Here is an 18,120-nt window from a genome sequence, read left to right on the forward strand (position 1 = left end):
TGGTACTCCTAGGGTATTTACCCTCCTAATAGCTAGCTGGGGGGGAATCTCTTATGGTGTATTTGTATATATGTACATACATGTTTATTTTTTGTGTTTGCCTTCTACTATTTTGGAAACATTGGCATTTATCCAAAATTTAGCTTTCCAAGAGGGCAATTGGCATCTGGGGCAAGAAACACTGAGGAAAATGGCGTCGGCTGATGCCTTTAGACCCGAAGACCAGCGGAGATGACGTCGGGTGAAGTGCGACATCAGCCGAAGCCGGACCCAGACTTTGGAATCCGGCCGACCGAAGGGCTGCCTGACGACAGGACAACCCATTTGTTATGACTGCAGATGCTATCCAGTTCGGACATCTACATTTATGGTAGGTACAAAACTGTACTTTTCTCTGCTGGAAAACTGCCTTTCTCTTGTCCATTACTTACGCTTGAAGAGTGTCTGAGCTGCAGGCCTTAATGGCAGTAGAGCCCTTTATCACCTTCCATGTGGATCTGGTTTCTCTTCGAACTAATCCCTCTTGTGCCTAAGATGGTTTCTAGCCTCTTCTATCCACCTGCCTACCTTCTTTCCTAATCCTCAGAATTGAGGAGAAAGGTTACTGCATTCCCTGGATGTGCATAGACAACTTAAATTTTACCTGGACAGGACTAAACCTTTTCGAAAGTCAGATCAGTAGTTTTACTCCTGGAGCTCAGGGCAAAGCTATTTCTAAACAGACTATTTCTAAGTGAATTGCTCACTTGTATTCACTTTTTTACTTACAGCATGGCAAAGTTCCGCCAGAGTTTGTGTCCTTCAGTTTTTCCCTGTTAGGGGTCACCACAGCAGGACTCCGGTCCGCTAATGATCGGCAGTAGAGTTTTACGTACTGGCTTGCCAGGCCTAACGCACAACCTTCACGCATGTCGCTACACAAGACGCTCTAACCTGAGAATCGAACTAACAAGAGTGTTGGGACCAATTCTACTACAGCAACCTGTACCTCAGCAACTTTTAAAAGGTGTATCTACTAAGGACATCCTGGAAGCAGCTACCTGGACTTGTGTCCACACTTCCACTAAACATTACTATTTACCCTTGTTTTCCAAGTCCAGGGCTGGTTTTGCCACTGCAGTGTTGCAGGGCATCCTTAACCCTTAATCAGTGGGTGTTCCTCTCTTTTTTGGGCTTTGGGAATCGACCCATTTTTGTAAGGACTGCAACAGTGAAACACTAACATCTACACTTACCATAAATGTAGATGTTCGTTTTCACTGTTGCAGTCCTACCCCCCCCCCCCCTTCCATCCTTTTTTTTCCTAGGGCACAGATTAGATTTTCTTTTCCTGGTCTAACTTTTTGGGGGGCTCCTGACTGTTGAGGCAAGAAAAACTGAAGATATGGCGTCTGCTGCCTTCCTTTTGTACCTAATGTCCGACTTAACCAAAGGCAGCCGAAGTCCTATAGGGGGCTTGGAGGGTGGGAAACCAGGACTGCAACAGTGAATACACACTAACATCTACATTTATGGTAAGTGTACATAACTGTACTTCATGGTAGTCTGCATTTTTCTAATTCTATATGCCAGACTGCATATGAGAACTTCAATGGTACTTGGTCTTTGGTGTCAAAGTTCTCAAGTCTGGACGGCAGGTGCATTCAGGGCAACTGGAGCCCAAATCATATTCATCTGCACATCAAAAGGAGATGCTAGCTGTTCAGCATGGTCTGACAGCTTTCAGATCCCTTCTCTGTGGCCCCTACTAATCAAAACCAACACCACCACATTGATGTGGTACATCAACAAGCAGGGGGGACCCACTCTTACCCACACTGCAGGCTAGCCATGGCCCACTGGACCACTGCCTCAGCCATGCATATTCACCTGCAAGCTCAATTCCTGCCAGGCAAACAAAACTCTGGCAGATAACTTAAGCAGAAATCTCCTAGACCCACACGAGTGGCAATTAAACCACAACACCTTCAGCCTTGTGACCCAGGAATGGGGTACCCCGAAGGCGGACCTATTTGCCTCTCCCTACAACCACCAGCTCAGCAAATTCTGCACCAGGGATCCTCACAGCAAGGCCTGGATAGTGGATGCCCTACCCTTCCAGTGGGCAAACCTTTCAATCTATGCTTTTCCCTCTCTCTTCTTACAAGGGTTTTACTCAAAATAAGGGAGGAAAGACCAAGGGCAATCCTGATTACCCCATAATGGACACGCTAACACTGGTACCCATTACTGCGCAGTCTGTCACCATTGTCTCCATGGTGCCTCCCACAGATCCCAACCCTCCTGACTCAGCAGGAGGGACAGTTCTTGCATCTGCAATTGCAGACCCTAAACCTTGCAGGCTGGCTTATTCCTTGACCTCTCCTCTAGTGGCCAGCCTAAGCAAGCAGGTACTGGATGTCCTATGTGGAGCCAGATGGCCTAGTACTAGAGAATCCTATGCTGACAAATGGAAAAGGTATAGTTCCTGGATCCATACTAAAGGACTGGACCCAGCACAGTCCTGGATTCATAGATGGGTACTAAGCTATTGACCCAAGGGCTTATATAAGCCTAGCCAAAAAGGTACCCTGGCTTTCGCCACCCAAGAAAATTTATTTTCCTGTACCCCTGTTAACTAACAGACCTACTCCACAGGGGCCTGTCTTTCTCTTCCATTAAGATCCATGCCTCTGCCATCTCTGCTCATTTACAGTACTGAGCCACCTCTCTACTCGCACCCTCTCAAGCAGTTCCTGAGATGGGCTAACAACTTGAGGCCACCAAGAGCAGCCCCTACCACAGTTTGAGACCTTAACTGTGTGTTGGAAAAGCTCACGCTATACCTCCCCCCTTGAACCTGCAGCTTCAGCAGAGCTAGTTCCTCTCTTGGAAAACAGCCTTGCTTCTGGGCATCACTTCAGCCAGAAGTGTCGGAGCTACAAGCACTTATGGCTGTGGAACCCTTCATTATTTTTCATGCTGACAGGGTCTCTCTCAGGACTAACCCAACTTCCATGCCTAAAGTGGTGTCCAGTGTGGCTCTCAACCAATCTATCCATTTGCCCGTTTTTTTCCTTAAACCTCAAAATAAGTGGGAAAGGATCCTGCACTCTTTAGATGTGCACAGGCAGCTCAGATTCTACCTTGATAGGACTAAGCCCTTTAGGAAGTCTGACCAGTTACTAGTCAGCTTTGCACCAGGGGCAGAGGGCAAGGCCATATCAAAGCAAAAAAGCAAACCATCTCCAAATGGATAGCACACTATCCATTTTTATTGCAAACACCATGAGAAACCACCCCCTCAGGGGGTCAGAACACTCCACTAGGGCAACTTCAACCTCTACAGCCTTTCTCAGAGAGGAGTCCCTACCAGAGATATTCTGGAAGCTGCAACTTGGAGTTCTGTTCATACCTTCCAGCTTTACCGCTTGCCTCTCTTTTCCAAATCCAGGGTGGGCTTTGCAACAGCAGTCCTGCAGGGCATTCTAGCCAGCCCCATCAGCTTTGGGAATCAACCCAAGTGTGGTGACTGCAACAGTGAAACACTATGAACATAGTACAGTTGTGTACACTTACCATAAATGTAGATGTCAGTGTATTCACTGTTGCAGTCCTGGTTTCCCACCCTCCAAGCCCCCTTGTCTCTGCCTCGCTCCTTGCAGGGTTATTTACTTTTTACTTTTGGTGTTTTCCACCATAACTTACCTCCCTATTTGGGGGCTGCTGGCATTTGGGGCAAGAAACTGAATCTGCTGCCTGTTTTTATACCACTGACTACCTCGCGTCAGTCCTGAAGTGACAGCAACTGATGCAGAAATACTAAACCTCTGGTATTTGGGCTGACTTAGGGCTACCCCTGGCAGGATAACCCAAATGTGATGACTGCAGTAGTGAATACAATAACATCTATATTTATGTTAAGTGTACACAACTGTGTTTTGGATTGTCCCCAGTATTTTACAGCACTCCTATTCCCCTCCACATGTACAGTTGATGTATGTATTTTTTTGTTTAACAGTTAGTCCCAGCCACCAGTCTATAAACTCCTTTTGTTATAAACTTTTGCAGTGTCCAGTACAATGCTGTGTAGTTTTCAAATATCCTTGCAGTCTTTTACCTCTATTCAAAATTGTACATTAATTTTGGTTCATTACCCTGTTAAATGCTCTTCCCAGAGATTCTGTGGGTTAGTCTTCCTGTTCATTCACCAAGAAAATTTTCCATTGAAAGGTCACAAAATAAGAATGTGTTCTTACCTTGTGCTGCTACAGAGGAGCTATTAAATTGTCCCACACTTCGTACCTATCCATTTCTTTGCTGTCCTTTACTTTGAATACTTGGCACATACTTCCCTTTCACATTCTGTGCGTATGTTTTCTATCTCGCCACTATTCAGTATCCTACTTTTGTATTTTTTCCAAACCCCCCCCCCCCCAATAATCATCCGTGTTCTGGCTCATTTTTAAATCATCCCACACTCGACTGAAGGTTTGTAATACATCCGTCTGCTGACCCATCTCCATCAAATTTTGTGAAATATCTCCTCAGAATCTTGCATTCTCCCATTTCTTTGCTTCTCCATTTCTCTAACCACTCCATCTCATCTTTGCCTCCTTGTTTCTCCAGGCCACCTGTGTGCCTGGAATGGAAAGAGAAGTTTCTCCAAAATGGGTCCCACTTGCAACAGTGATGAGTAGGGGAAGCTCTTGGATGCCCTGCCCAAATATCCCCTAATCTGAAGAATCTAGACTACTGGGACTAACTAGGGCAAAGGATAAATTGGATACAATTATGTGCATTACTAGGTGATTTGGGAAATTACAGCACTTTTATAAATCTGACTTTAACTGTGCCTGATAGCATTGCCTTTTTTGCCTTATGCTTAACTGACACTGGTACTGTTAAACTTTTATGGTTTTCCCCTGGTAGTGTAACATGCCCTTTTCAAGACCTGTAAACTTGACTCACTCGCAGGTCTAGTCACTTGGTGTTTGGTCATAACACACTTGTGACAGTGAGATTAGGATTGGGGTTCCAGAGTGCAGTGTTGGTGTTTCATTCTCATGTGGGATAGCCTGAACTTTGAGGATTTAATGCCAGGTGGTAGATAACTTTAAGTTATGGGGTGGGGGTAAAATGAGGCTGCAAGGCCCATAACTTGACAGGGGAGCAGTTTGTCTCCTGAACAGGGCTGCTTAGAGTTGTGGCTTTGCAGGTAGTACTGTGTTCTGTTATTCCTGCTGCTCCTCTCTCTAGGGTTGTCGCAGTATTTCCTTGTTAAGGGGGTTGGAATATTGGAATATTGGTCTGTTTACCTCATTACAAGGTACACCTTTTGATACTTAGCTTTGAAGCAAAATTGTCCAGGATTTTAAATGGCAGTTAATCTAGCACTCCTATGAACTATGTGCAAATTACCTTTTAACAGGTGGTGAGAATGTAAAGGCGATCAACCAACAAACGGGGGCATTTGTTGAGATATCACGGCAACCCCCTCCCAATGGAGACCCAAACTACAAACTGTTCATCATTCGTGGTGCACCTCAACAGATCGACCATGCCAAGCAGCTCATCGAAGAGAAGATAGAGGTATAGTCCTGTTTCCATACACTGGTAAAATAGTTGTCCTGTGTCTGTGCTTTAAGGGTAGCATGAACTGCCTACACTCTGCCACATGTTAAGTTGTGTACCAGATGTCACACTGCAAGACACTGCTGTCACTGCAGCTTGACTGTGCAGAGGATACTCAGTTGACTTTGCAGACTAACCAAGCACGTTTGGGAAATTACTACAGTAATGTGACCACATAAGGCTGCTTTGCTTTAGAGTATGTACATTCTAGAAGCGGAGGATAAGGATGCTTTAAATTTTTGAAAGAATGGTGTCATAAGCATTTTGCAGATTGATATGTATTTTACAGTTGAGTACCATAATGCTTGACTGACTTTTATTTTTCTCCTTTAGGCTCCTCTTTGTCCAATTGGGCCAGGCCCAGGAGGACCTGGGCCAGGTCCTGGCCCTGCTGGCCCAATGGGACCTTATAATCCAGGACCTTTCAACCCAGGACCTCCAGGTGCTCCACCGCAGTAAGTATCCTGCATTGACTTGAGGTGCATGTACAATTCTTTGCATTAAGGCCTAACTCTGGATGTTGAGCATTAAGATTTTTAGAAGCTTTATCCTGTGACCAAAGATGCAGGGGATAGAAGCACTTGGCAGACTCTGGTGAAGCTTTATCCTGTGACCAAAGATGCAGGGGATAGAAGCACTTGGCAGACTCTGGTGACCTAGGATTGACTAGGGGTGCTGGAAAGACCACAGTAAGGAAGGATGAGAATGAGTAGCCAATGCTAGCTTGTTTGTGCAGTGTGTGGAGTCAGGCTGTTAAAATTGCTTCTGTTCTTGTGCCTGATGAGACTGTAATTTAGTGTGGGAATCGTACCTCTCGGAGCAAGAAATCTGGACAAAGCCATAAATAATGGACTGTCCCCAAAATAGGGACAGTGTTTAGATATTGCTCTTACAGACTTAAAGTTGATAGAAAAACAGGTTTTGTTTTAGCATGAAATTTCTGAAAGGTATGAAGTCTGAACTCCAATGTCATTTCCTGTGTTCGGTCTTTAATGACTTGCCAGTAATTTGCCAGAAAAATGCAATTTTTTGAAAAACAGGCCAAAAAGGGGTCAAAATTCTGGACATTCTGCAAAAATCTGTAGAATTGAAAGGTATGGTGGGAATGTCTGCAAGGGCAGCGCTGTACAAAGCTTGTGTACTGACTGGAGTTGGTCTTCAAGGACCCTAACAGATGCTGGTTTAGCCCACAATGCTGATCTTCAGTCTGTGACTACAGAGGCTTGGGAATTTAGTTTCTGCCCAGACCGTGGATTTCCATTAGCTCGTGTTGCAACTGGATCTTGATTGATGGCTGGAGAGAGGAGGCTATGATGTCTAAAAACCATCATTTCCAGCACCCAGATAACACCACTGTAGCAAACCTGGCTGTGGGGAAGGTATAGTGGCTAGGCAGTAGTAGAATCTGGCTGGGGTCCTCTGAGCCATGACGCAGGAAGAAACAATGAGAGCATTCCTCCCGCAAAATCCCATGTTACGCCCTGCTTGTCCTTGGCCACCTGCAGTCCTACCCCAGCCAGGAACAGGAGCTAGGCTGACTCGCATCACACAGGAAGGTCTGTCCTGCAGATTAGAATGGTTTACCAGCTACAGTTATAAAAACATGATCATGGTGGGCCAGCATAGAATACCATGGGTCACCTTCCCCCATCTCTGTGGGTGCTTCCTGTGTCACCCCATTGGTGGTATAAAGGGTAGTTGGCTACTGCTAGCTTTTTTGTTCACGTAAAATGAAGCGGGGGCATGTTTTAAACAGCAAAATATCCAGGTGGCATCCTTTGACAGCCCTTCCGACTCTGGCTAGTTGAAGGATGTAAGGTCCTTTTTGTGTACTCCTCTTGCAACCGACTTCTAGTGGGACCCCTTCAGAGGTGTTCTTTCATACCATTGCTATCCAGTCTGTCGTAATAAATTCAGACTCCTCATTGATCTGGAGCTGGATTCTTAAGAGGGAGTGAGAAATCCCCCTCCTTTATCTACAAGGAGATCCCAGTGATTTGTATTTGGGTTGACCCAAGGCACAGATGCGCTACGCACCTCAATTTAGTACCTAGCTATAGAAGATGAAACTTTTCATTGACTTCTCCCCGTCACAGCTGCTTAAGTCTCTGCTCCACCATTCAGTCCTGCCTTTAGGACTTAAGCTTGTAGAAGGCCGCCTGGAATTCATGAGGTCCTGGCATCTGGGCCCTGAAGTATCCTGCTCTAGGATTCTGTCCTGTAAAAAGGAAATTGGATACCCCACTAGAGTACTCCAATAATGATGAATCTGGCGACGACCAGTTAACATATGTTGACTTATAAAATGAGCTCTTCAGCCTGGATGTGATGAAATATCCCCAGTCCAGGAAAAGACCATCTTTAGCCAACTGAGCCCAAACCACCACCTCCAGTAGGTGGAAGATGTGATTCAGGATATCTGAAGCATGAGACAGCCTTCAGTTAAACCAGAATAACACCCAGAAAAAACCCTTAAAGGAATCTGCCTCTGATCTGTGCTGTCAGTGTAAAGAAGCAAAGGGCCTTGCTACAAAAATAGCATGCCAGTAGATGGTCTTCAGTGGCAAAGCAGATTACATTTTTATCTGTGGTGGCAGTCTTGGTTGCCAGTTTCATTGTGCTGGTAGTTGAACCAGGTGGAGGGGTGGAGATGAGGCTGTCTAGAAAGTTGCTAATCTGTGCAGTGTCTGCTCTCTAGTTGCCAGGCATTCTCTCAGATGTGTCTTTGGTGGCTTGGAAGCACTGGAAGGGGCAGCAGCTATGGGGTCAGTAATTTAGAAGGCATGCGTGGCTGAGAATGTGTTCTGCCAGCGCATGTTTAAGCACACCTTTGATACTCCTTTTGAACAAAGGTTCCCCCATTGACCCAAGCCCAGAGTATATTTAATGTGGAGTACAAGGTGCAGACTAGACTTCCCCTGTATGGGTTCAGCAAACAAGAGTAAAAGGGCTAGAAAGTGCAATCTGACTATATAACCAGGCTGCTCCTGCTTTCAGAAGTATCCCATTCTCCCTCCAAAAAAAAAAAAGCTAAGGGGAGGACTCTCTTTTCTGTTAAAACTGAAAGAAAATCACTGTGGGTAAAATGTTTAAATATAAAACTCTGGTTACTGAATGCCCTTCGCAGCCTAACCAAAGTAGTCAGACATACCCCCATTATAAAAAGATGCAGGTTTGTGTGCAAGAGCTTGTGGCACAGGGTACATAGCCATCCCAGCAAAAGACAAGGGCAGTTTTAAGGTTGTCCCCATGAAGGACTGTCTTTGAAGCCTGTTTTGCACCTCGGTTTAAACAAATGCCTACGGTTACCCCAAAGCATTTTTATCTTGAGAAACTTGTTCCTGCCTCGACATCTTGTGGTCACTTTGGACCTTAAGGGTGCCTACTTCCACATCCATCTTGCAGACTCTAGTAATTTTCTTCACTTCAGGGTGGGGGTTTTCATTGCCAGCTTTGGCTTGTCCACTTCTCTGATGTCTGGCTGCTGTGATGTCCTGTTGCAAGATGAGATGCACCCACATTTGGACTGCCTGATGTGGGCATCTTCCTGGCAGGAACTGAGCATCCCTTCAACCTGTGAATGTTTGCAATGTGGGGCTCATCCTGTATCTATAGAAATCCAATTTCCAGACCGCCAGGGTGACATTCCAGGGACCATAAGGCATATTTGCCAGAGAACAGTCTTTCAGACGCAGTACTTCCAAACATTGGGGGGGTGGGGCTGTTTTACTAGAGAATTTCTCAGAATTCTGGGGTTCATGTCCTCTTGTATTATGATAGCTTTAGGCAGAGAGAGAAAAACCTGCTGCCCTCACCAAAAATGCTTAAGATGCCACTTTCGTCTCAAAAACTCTAGTTGGATCCAAGCATGGCAACAAGTCAGGGATATGTTCATAATTGTTACAGTACTAGGTTTTGGGCTTCCTGCCTGAATACTAGTCATTTACCATCACTTAGCAATGTCTGCCGTACATCAGCATGTGTGGGGGTATAAGGTATGCCAGCCAGTACCATCTTCAGTTTCTTGCTGTGTAGTCTTTGCACACAATTACTTGTCAGTCTGCTTGAATCACCAGAGAATTTCAGAAGTCCCTTTTGTGGACCTTAGTTAGTTGCAGTTTAATATTCAGGTTAACTGTGTGGAAACAACCCTACTACATGGGTCCATATTTCATTTATATTGCTTTTGCATAGGGTCTCTGCATAGTGTTCTTAGCTGCCTCTTTTTGAGCTAGGTTAGGACTGTTAGGCGCAGTTAAAAAAAAAAAAAAAAAAGAAAAGAAAAACTGCACGCTTACTCACTGCAAAGTAAGAGCCCAAAGTAAGAACCGTTCCACCACAAAATTTTCTGTTGTGGACTGTTGGGTGCAGGGTCGAATTCCTGTAGCAGCAATAGGTTTGTGGGCTGGGAGTCTGCACACTCAAGCATCTGCTGGCTCCCAAGCAGCTCTTCCCAGCAGACAAAAGGATAAACTACTCCTAAAGGATGTCGAGAATACTGAACGTTCCTGTCTGTTCCTAGGTTTGGCATAATGGTTAAGGTGCTTGCCTTACAAACACAGGGTGCATGGTTTGATTCTCAATTGGGACAATTGGCTAGACTTAAAATGGCTCACAAGGGCAGTTAGCCTAGTGGTAATCTATGAACTGTTTGAAATTGCTGAAGCAAGTGAGGTGACTCTGCAGCCCCCTGGCCCCAGTGCCTGTTAGGATAGTCCTGGGATCTAATCCCTCCATTGACCCTCATGACTCAAACCTATTCTTGTCATGCCAACACTAGACCATCAGCTGAATCCAGACAGTCCTGGCAACCCACCCTGCAAAAGGGACCTGTGCTAGGAACCTCCCAGAAAAAAGAGAACCTGCCAAGATTTAAATTCCTCAGTCAAAAACTTCTCTCAGACTTGCGGTGTCTTAGAGTTGGAGTTCATCTTCAGCCTTCCCTGCGGTCTGTCCTTAAGTTGCCCTTCATAGAATGAAGGAAGCCTTCATTTGGGAGTGTAAGAAATTCTCAAGGCTGAAGCTTACTGCAGTTGGTTTCTGAACATGCTTGTCTCTAGACCACTGGTTATCCCATCAGTCCCTGCAATTTGCTTGACACATCCTTTCAGCCACACTCCCAGTCACCTCCAGGGTGCCTGATTACTTCTGTAGAGTGCTTGAGGCCTACCAGTACCTCTGTAACCATCCAGTGGTGGACCCTGCAATGGTGTATGTAGAATTGAGTGTTAGTGGACAAGTATTTAAGGATCCTTTGCCAAATGATAGGGAGACCAGGTAGTGCTAGCATCATATGCAGACTCTAAATGGATGGGTGTCAGCAGTGGAGCAAGATTAAGGATCCTCCTTTAAGGTTCCTAAAAGGAGCCACTTGAGCGGTTGTACATACATTCACTAGCCCTACAGTTTGGGCCATATGCACTAGGACTGGGTTTGCCTCTGCCATCTTGCACAGCCTGCTGTCACAGGACAGCAGTTGCTTCCAGTCTCCCCAGGAAAGAAGTTTTGTTTCATCATTGACTAATGAGGTTCATTTGTTACATGACTTCTTGCATATTAGTGGTCCTGCAGCAATGCAAGTAAGGGCAGCAATAGTACCAGCATCCTTGTGGTGCTGTGCACCAAGAAGTGACCACTCGTAGTGAATTTAGGGGTGCCCTTTCTGGGTGGAACCAGGGTCTCTGACTTTAATGGCTCATCGTGTAGATTTCAGAACCTGGTTAGGAGCTTGATATGGTTGCTGAAGCTAGAACAAATGTCACAGGAAACGTTAATGTAATGTGGTCAACGCCCAAACAGACAAAGCATGACTAGAGTTGGGCATTTTATGCCCACACTTGTCACACTGCTTGAACCCAAGCTTGGCCTTATCTGACGTTCTAACACTAATACTACCACACAAACTGCCAACAAGATAAAGGATAGTGAAAAGGGCTTTTTTATTTATATTTTTTTATATATACAGAAGGCTAAGAAAAAAAGTACCAACAATGGTACTAAGAAATACCAGAAAGGTAAGAGAATGGCCCCCTAGGTAGGGAAGGAGTAGTACCAACGATGGTATGAAAACTACCAAGGTAGGGTTTAGTCAGGAAATAAGAAAAGGTAGAGACGGACACAATTTTAAACTGGAACGAGCTGGCTAGTAAACACCAAGAGCTAGAAAAAAGCTACACTTGGCTAGAGAGAAGGCTTGGCACATCTGACTAGAAACATGGCAAATGAGATCTGAAGGGGCATTGTGGGTAGGTCTTAGCTGAGTTTTTGGCTGGCATGAGCTTGGTAACGGCTGTGTCATTTCCGAGGACAGAACCGAAGTCCTAACAGTAATGAATGGATAAAGATCTACAACACATGAAACTTTTTTTTTTTTTTCAAAGCAAGCCAGGTAGTCTGACTACCAACCTCTTTGCAGTCAGACCCCTCTGTCTTTGCATCTCTCTCTGTTCCTCCCTGCTTGGGAACCTATAACCCAAGACTCCTGTGTCCTTTCAATAATTTTGAGGATACTTCATGGTGTAGACCATCTTCCTTCAGGGGTGTTTCAGTCCCCAAAAAAATCAGTTGATATACTTCAGGCGATTCACACCTTGCTTTCTCAGGATACCATTCGAGAAGTTCCACCTTTCGAAACAACAGGAAAGGGGTTCTATTTAGAAATATTGTCGCCAGAAAAGATGTTTGTTTGCATCAGTCTCATCTGAACACCTTTTTAGGGAAAGCATGCGAAAGATTGCACTCGCTTCCTCTCATTCCACAGGTGTTCATGGTGTCCCTGGACATCAAGTAATGTCTCTCTGCATCATGTTCTTTCTCTCTACAGGGAGTTTGTTTTGCTGTTGCTTCATCACATTTTCAATTTTCTGTTTTGCCTTTGTCTTTACAGCAGCAAGGGTCTTAACAAAACGCTTGGCTCCTGCCAGATGTGATTGCAACAGTGAAACAACATTTGGGTTATCTGCCTACAGGTACCGCTCAGCCAACCTCTGCATCGGATGCTGTCGCTTCTTCCTTGACGTCCATTAGGGGTATAAAACATGCAGCCAACGCCATTACATCGGTCTTTCTTGCCATGCGGTGCCAGAAGCAGTTAGCAAGTGCTGGTCATCCGACTTCTGAAATTTTCGTTTTCGAGTTCAGACCCGAAGTTTTCAAAAAAAAAGCTAAGTACCCCATTGGGGGTCCTTTTTTTGCTCTAACAATGTCAGTAAAAGTTAACCTGTGGAAAGCAAATATCTCATGTTTTCATTCTTACTGCATCCCCTTTTTTAAGCCCAGACTACGTCCCTCGTTGGTTTTGTGCGCCTTGTTCAATGCCCAAACTATTCGTGTGGCTATTTTTGCAGCTGGTTACTTTGGTACTCATTCTGTGTACTCCGAAATGGCGTTGTCAAGCCATCAGACTACCGATCTGCAAAAAACGTAAGGATAAAGACAAACCTCATAGGTCCAAAACTGCCGACAAGACTTAATTTCATTAAGCTAGTCGCCAGTCTGCTGGTACTCTGGTGCTTTTGCAGCCCCTGATACTCGCTACTTCTGATTCACAGGCCTATGCTGAGACCCATTCGGAGTCCGGTACACCATGAGATGTTTCAACTATGGAACCTGTGGATGTCTACCTTGGATGGGTTCGGAGCCACTGTGCAGGCACTGGCTTCTGAGGGTGTATTGTCGCCTACAGAATTTCATATTAAACAGATACCATAGTTTTCATCCAGGCTAAAAACTCACAGTACGCCTAGAAAACTGACTACCAAACCGCAGGCTCAGGCCCATATTCCTAAAAAAACAAATGCTTAGAATGGCTGAAGACCTTGATGTTCATAGTGTTTCACTGTTGCAGCCATTTCAATTGGGTTCTCTTGCTGGCAGGCCACCCGCAGTCTGCCTGAATTCCAAAGTCTAGGTCCGGGGTCTGTTGCTGTCTCCTCCTCTCTGATGTCAGTGCGCCAGGGGTATAAAAGATGCAGCCGACATTTTTCTTGTCGCGCAGTGCCAGACGCAAAAGCAGTTCGCAAGTGCCGGTCGGCCGACTCCTCAGATTTTCAAAATTCGAATTTCAGATCAGAGGTCTTCGTTAAAGCTAAGTACCCAGTTGGGAAAACTTTTTTCTTGTTCCAGACCGATGTCAGAAAAAGTTAGTTATATTTCTTGTGGGAAGCAAATTACCTCAAGGATTTTCATTCTTGCTGTATTCCTTGCCTAGGCCCAGACCACGATGTTGCTAGTTGTCTGTTTTGTGCTAGATTTAACCAACGCACTATTAGCGTCGGTACGATTTTGCATTTCATTACTTTGGCAGAAGATTTAATTATATAATGCCGTCGGAACAGCCGACTACCAGAGTTTATAAAAAGCGCTAAGAAAAAGAAAAGGACAGGCATCAGAGGTCCAAAACCAAGCCTGTCTGTTCTCAGTGCGGCACTTTTGTGGCCCCTGATGCCCGCTACCTCAGCCGCAGGCTGCTTCTGACTCCTACGTGGAGCCGACTAGGCCACTGGGAACTCTAGGTATTGGACACTGAAAACTATTCCCTCAGATGGGTCTGGAGCCGCTGAGCAGGCGTCTGCTTTTGAGGGTGTTTTCAGACCTACACAGTTAAGTGGAACCAACTTCAGCTTCAAAGGCAAAGACTAAAGCACCTCTAAAGACAAAGAAACAAGTACAGCATTCTCCTGGATAGGCCTCCATGCTTAAAAAACAAATGCTCAAAATGGCCGAAGAACTAATTACTTTTATCAGGGGTTCCCATTCCCCTCCTGATAAGAGGCCTAGGCAAGAGATAGAATATGAATCTTCACATCAGGTTTCCTGAGGATTATTCTTTTGGGGAGACCCTGCATACTGTGAGGGAGCATTTCCACTGGGAGAGCCAAGATTACTCAGAATCCAGGAAAAGGCTCAGACTTTCATTTATTACCTCAGCACAGGCCCCTTGCTATTGTAGATGTATTTTCAGAGTCCGGTCTGTCTCCTGACTCTACCACCAGCTCCTGTTAAGCCAGACAGGTACTACAGGGTTCCTGATTCACATACACTTCTTTATAAAAACCCTGCTGCTGACCCAGAAACTATTTCTCAGGGTCCCAGAGGGGTCGAGGCTTCCACTGCAAAAAAACCTATCCCCTCTGACAGGGATTCAAGGGCCCTAGACAGATGGGGGAGGGAATTTATACTTCTGCTACCTTTGCTGTAAGAGCTTTAAATTGTCATTTTTGTATGCTTAAATATCAACAGTATCTTATGTCACTGCTTAAACATAAATGTTGACATTCAGAATGTGCAGAAAACAAAGAAATGCAGGATTTATTGCATGCAGCTGAACAAGTGGGAAAGCATACTTTGCAGTGTGGTTTTGATTCTCTAGAGGCCTCCTGCAGGGCCGCTGTTACGGGTTCTGTCATTAGGAGGCATGCTTGGTTAAAAGAACAGAATTTGCTTGATCATGTTAAAGCAAAGCTTTTAGGTGCTCCTTTACAGCATGATACCTTGTTTGGTGTTAAAGCAGAAGAGGTGTTGAAGAAAACTGAGGACAAAGCTAAATCTATGCAAACAGTCAAGGATTTCTTACAGGTACAGCCTCCCAGGTACAGCCTCCCAGATTTAGCAGGAACTGGCCTACAAAGAATTGGTCCTTTCCAGTGTCAGACCACAAAGAGGCAGAGACTCCCCAGAGGCAGACCCCAGCCCCAAGGCTCATACAGGCCTAAACAATGGGGTGCTTCTACCTCCAAAAGCAGAGAGGAAAAATCACAGCCATATAGGAAACTGTCTCAATGACTTCCCCTGCCAGCACTAAGCACTTAACTTCTGGCAGCTCCTTTGGGGGGAAAACTAGCACTTTTTTCACAAAATTGGCACATGATCACCCAGGACAAATGGGTCTTAAATATCATATCACAAGGCTACAGGTTCCATTTTCACACCCTGCCAAGGGCACATGGTATGCCAGAACTGCAATGCAATCAGTGGGCAGAGGCACGAAATAGTTTCATCCCTCATGGACATGAGGGCCATTCAAGTACCACAGCAAGAGCAGGGACTAGGCTTTTACTCAAGACTTCTTGGTGTCCAGTAAGGACAAAGCCTGGAGACAAATACTGGACCTGTCTATCCTAAATACATTTGTGGATATTCCAAAATTCAAAATGTTAACTCTGCAGCAGCTTCTGCCCATGCTGGGCAAGAAGGCTTGGCTTGTGACTTTAGACCTAAAAGAGGCATACCTGCATGTCCCAATCAGACGGTCATGCAGAAGATAGCTCCGATTTTATAGCTGGCTCAATGCACTACCAGTTCTCTGCACTGCCCTTTGGCTCATCTACTTGCGCCCAGGGTCTTCACAAAATGCCTTGCACCAGTAATTGCATTTTGCAGACAGAGGAATACAAATATATCCTTACTTGGACGACTGCCTTATTCAAGCAGAGAACAAGGACATTCTACTACAGCATCTGGTGTTTGTAAAAAGGTTACCAACAGGTCTAGGGTACACAGTAAACGAAAAGAAATCAAAATTCGTACCCTCTCAAAAGGTAATATTCCTGGGTGCAAGCTTAAATAAAACTGCCCAGATGGCTTATCTCACGCCAGACAAAGACAACTGACTACTTATTTCAAAATGTTGGCAACAAAGACCCAGTTATCTGCAAGAAAAATTCTGCAGGCTTTGGGCTTCATGACATCCTGCATTCTGCTAATTCCATATGCAAGGCTGCATATGAGGAAACTTCCAAAAACTAAAGTGTTTGGACTCAACATTCCCACAGCCTGGAAACAATTACCCTCATTCCCTGCCTACAACAGGAGTTTCGCTGGTGGGCAAAGGTCGGTCACCACAACACGGGACAGTCATTCACCTTACCCACAGCCAGGCAGACATTAACAGATGCATCAGATTATGCCTGGGGGGCCCATATGGCAGGAAGAAATATTCAGGTCCGCAAGTCAAATGCATCTACAGATAAATCAGAGATGCTAGCTGTACAAAATGCCCTGACAGCCTTCAAGGACCTACTTCATACAGGCAACTACTGATAAAGACTGACAATACTACAGTCATGTGGTACATAAACAGGGATGCATACATTCCTACCCCCTCTGCAGACTAGCCATGAACTTGTGGAACACAGCATTGACTTACCAAGTACATCTGCAAACACAATTCCTGCCAGGAAAGATAAATACTCTGGCAGACTAAGCAGAAACCTAATGGACTGCACGAGGGGAAATTGGATCTACAAGTCTTCAGCATGATAAACCGGAACTGGGGATGCCTGGACATGGACCTTTTTGCTTCCCCTCACAACTGCCAACTACAGAGATTCTGCACAAGGACGTATCACAAGCAAGCATGGAAAGTGGATGCTCTATCTTTCAGCTGGAAAAACCTAACGGCATATGCCTTTCCTCCACTGCCTCTCCTCCCCAAGGTACTCCTAAAGGTCAGACAAGAAAAGCCAAAAATGATATTGATTGCCCCGAACTTTCCTCGCCAGCACTAGCACCCAATCCTAGCTTGTCTCAATGCCCAGCTTGGACTTTACCTCAAATTCCCCACTTATTGACCCAACAAGACAGTCAAATACTGCACAGCCAACTCGGGACCTTAAGTCTGGTAGCATGTCGGATAATGTAGCCATTCAAGACGCACCTCTCTCTAAAGCGGTAATAGATATTTTGGAGGCCAGGAGGCTTAGCACCAGAAAATCTTATGCAGAAAAATGGAAGAGATTCTGTGCTTGCAACCAGGCACAAGAAATTGACACGAATATTCCAAATATTCCTCAGATTTTGCAATACTTAACTGTGATGCCAGATAAAGGCCTTTCCTTTTCATCAATTAAAATTCGTGCCTCTGCCAACGCAGCTCATTACAATACAGAACCCACCTATCTTTTCTCATCCATTACTAAGGCAGTACCTCAGAGGGGCCAAAAACATAGACCTCCAGGAGAGCACCAATACCTGCATGGGACCTCAACTATATGTCTTGGAAAATCTCACACTGCCTCCGTTTGAGCCAGCATCTACAGCTGATATAAAATTCTTATCCTGGAAAACAGCTCTGCTCCTAGCAATAATCTCTGCTAGACTAGTCTGAGTGAGTTACAGGCACTCATGGCTGTGGAACCTTTTATCATTTTCCGTCCAGACAGGGTTTCTCTGAGGACCAACCGACATTTATGCCTAAGGTAGTGTCCAGTATGGCCCTTAACCAAACTATTCATTTGCCTACCTTTTATCCAAACCCACAGAATAAGGGTGAGACTTCTGCATTATTTGGACATACACAGACTGCTACGCTTCTACTTGGGCAGAACCAAAGCTTTCAGAAAGACTGAGCAACTTCTAGTGGCATATGCTGCAGGATCACAAGGAAACCCCATCTCATAGCAGATTATTTCAGTGGATAGGCCACTGCATTCGTTTCTGCTATTCACAGCATGGCAAATCAGTGCCTAAGGGCATTAGGCCACATTCAACCAGAGCAGCAGCCACGTC

General features: G+C 45.2%; 1 protein-coding gene across 4 annotated transcripts in view; it reads left to right on the forward strand.

The window, feature by feature from the left end:
- Positions 1-18,120, forward strand: part of LOC122789663 (KH-type splicing regulatory protein) — a 441,911-nt gene that overhangs the window by 276,365 nt on the left and 147,426 nt on the right. For all 4 annotated transcript variants that reach the window (XM_044057076.1, XM_044057077.1, XM_044057079.1 and 1 more), the window contains exons 13-14: positions 5,411-5,571; positions 5,947-6,068. In XM_044057076.1, coding sequence (XP_043913011.1) covers positions 5,411-5,571; positions 5,947-6,068 — 283 coding nt within the window. The remainder of the gene's footprint in view (positions 1-5,410; positions 5,572-5,946; positions 6,069-18,120) is intronic.

Source organism: Protopterus annectens, chromosome 15.part0 (assembly GCF_019279795.1).
Source record: "Protopterus annectens isolate FY-2018-M chromosome 15.part0, PAN1.0, whole genome shotgun sequence".
Taxonomy (NCBI): Eukaryota; Metazoa; Chordata; order Ceratodontiformes; family Protopteridae; genus Protopterus; species Protopterus annectens.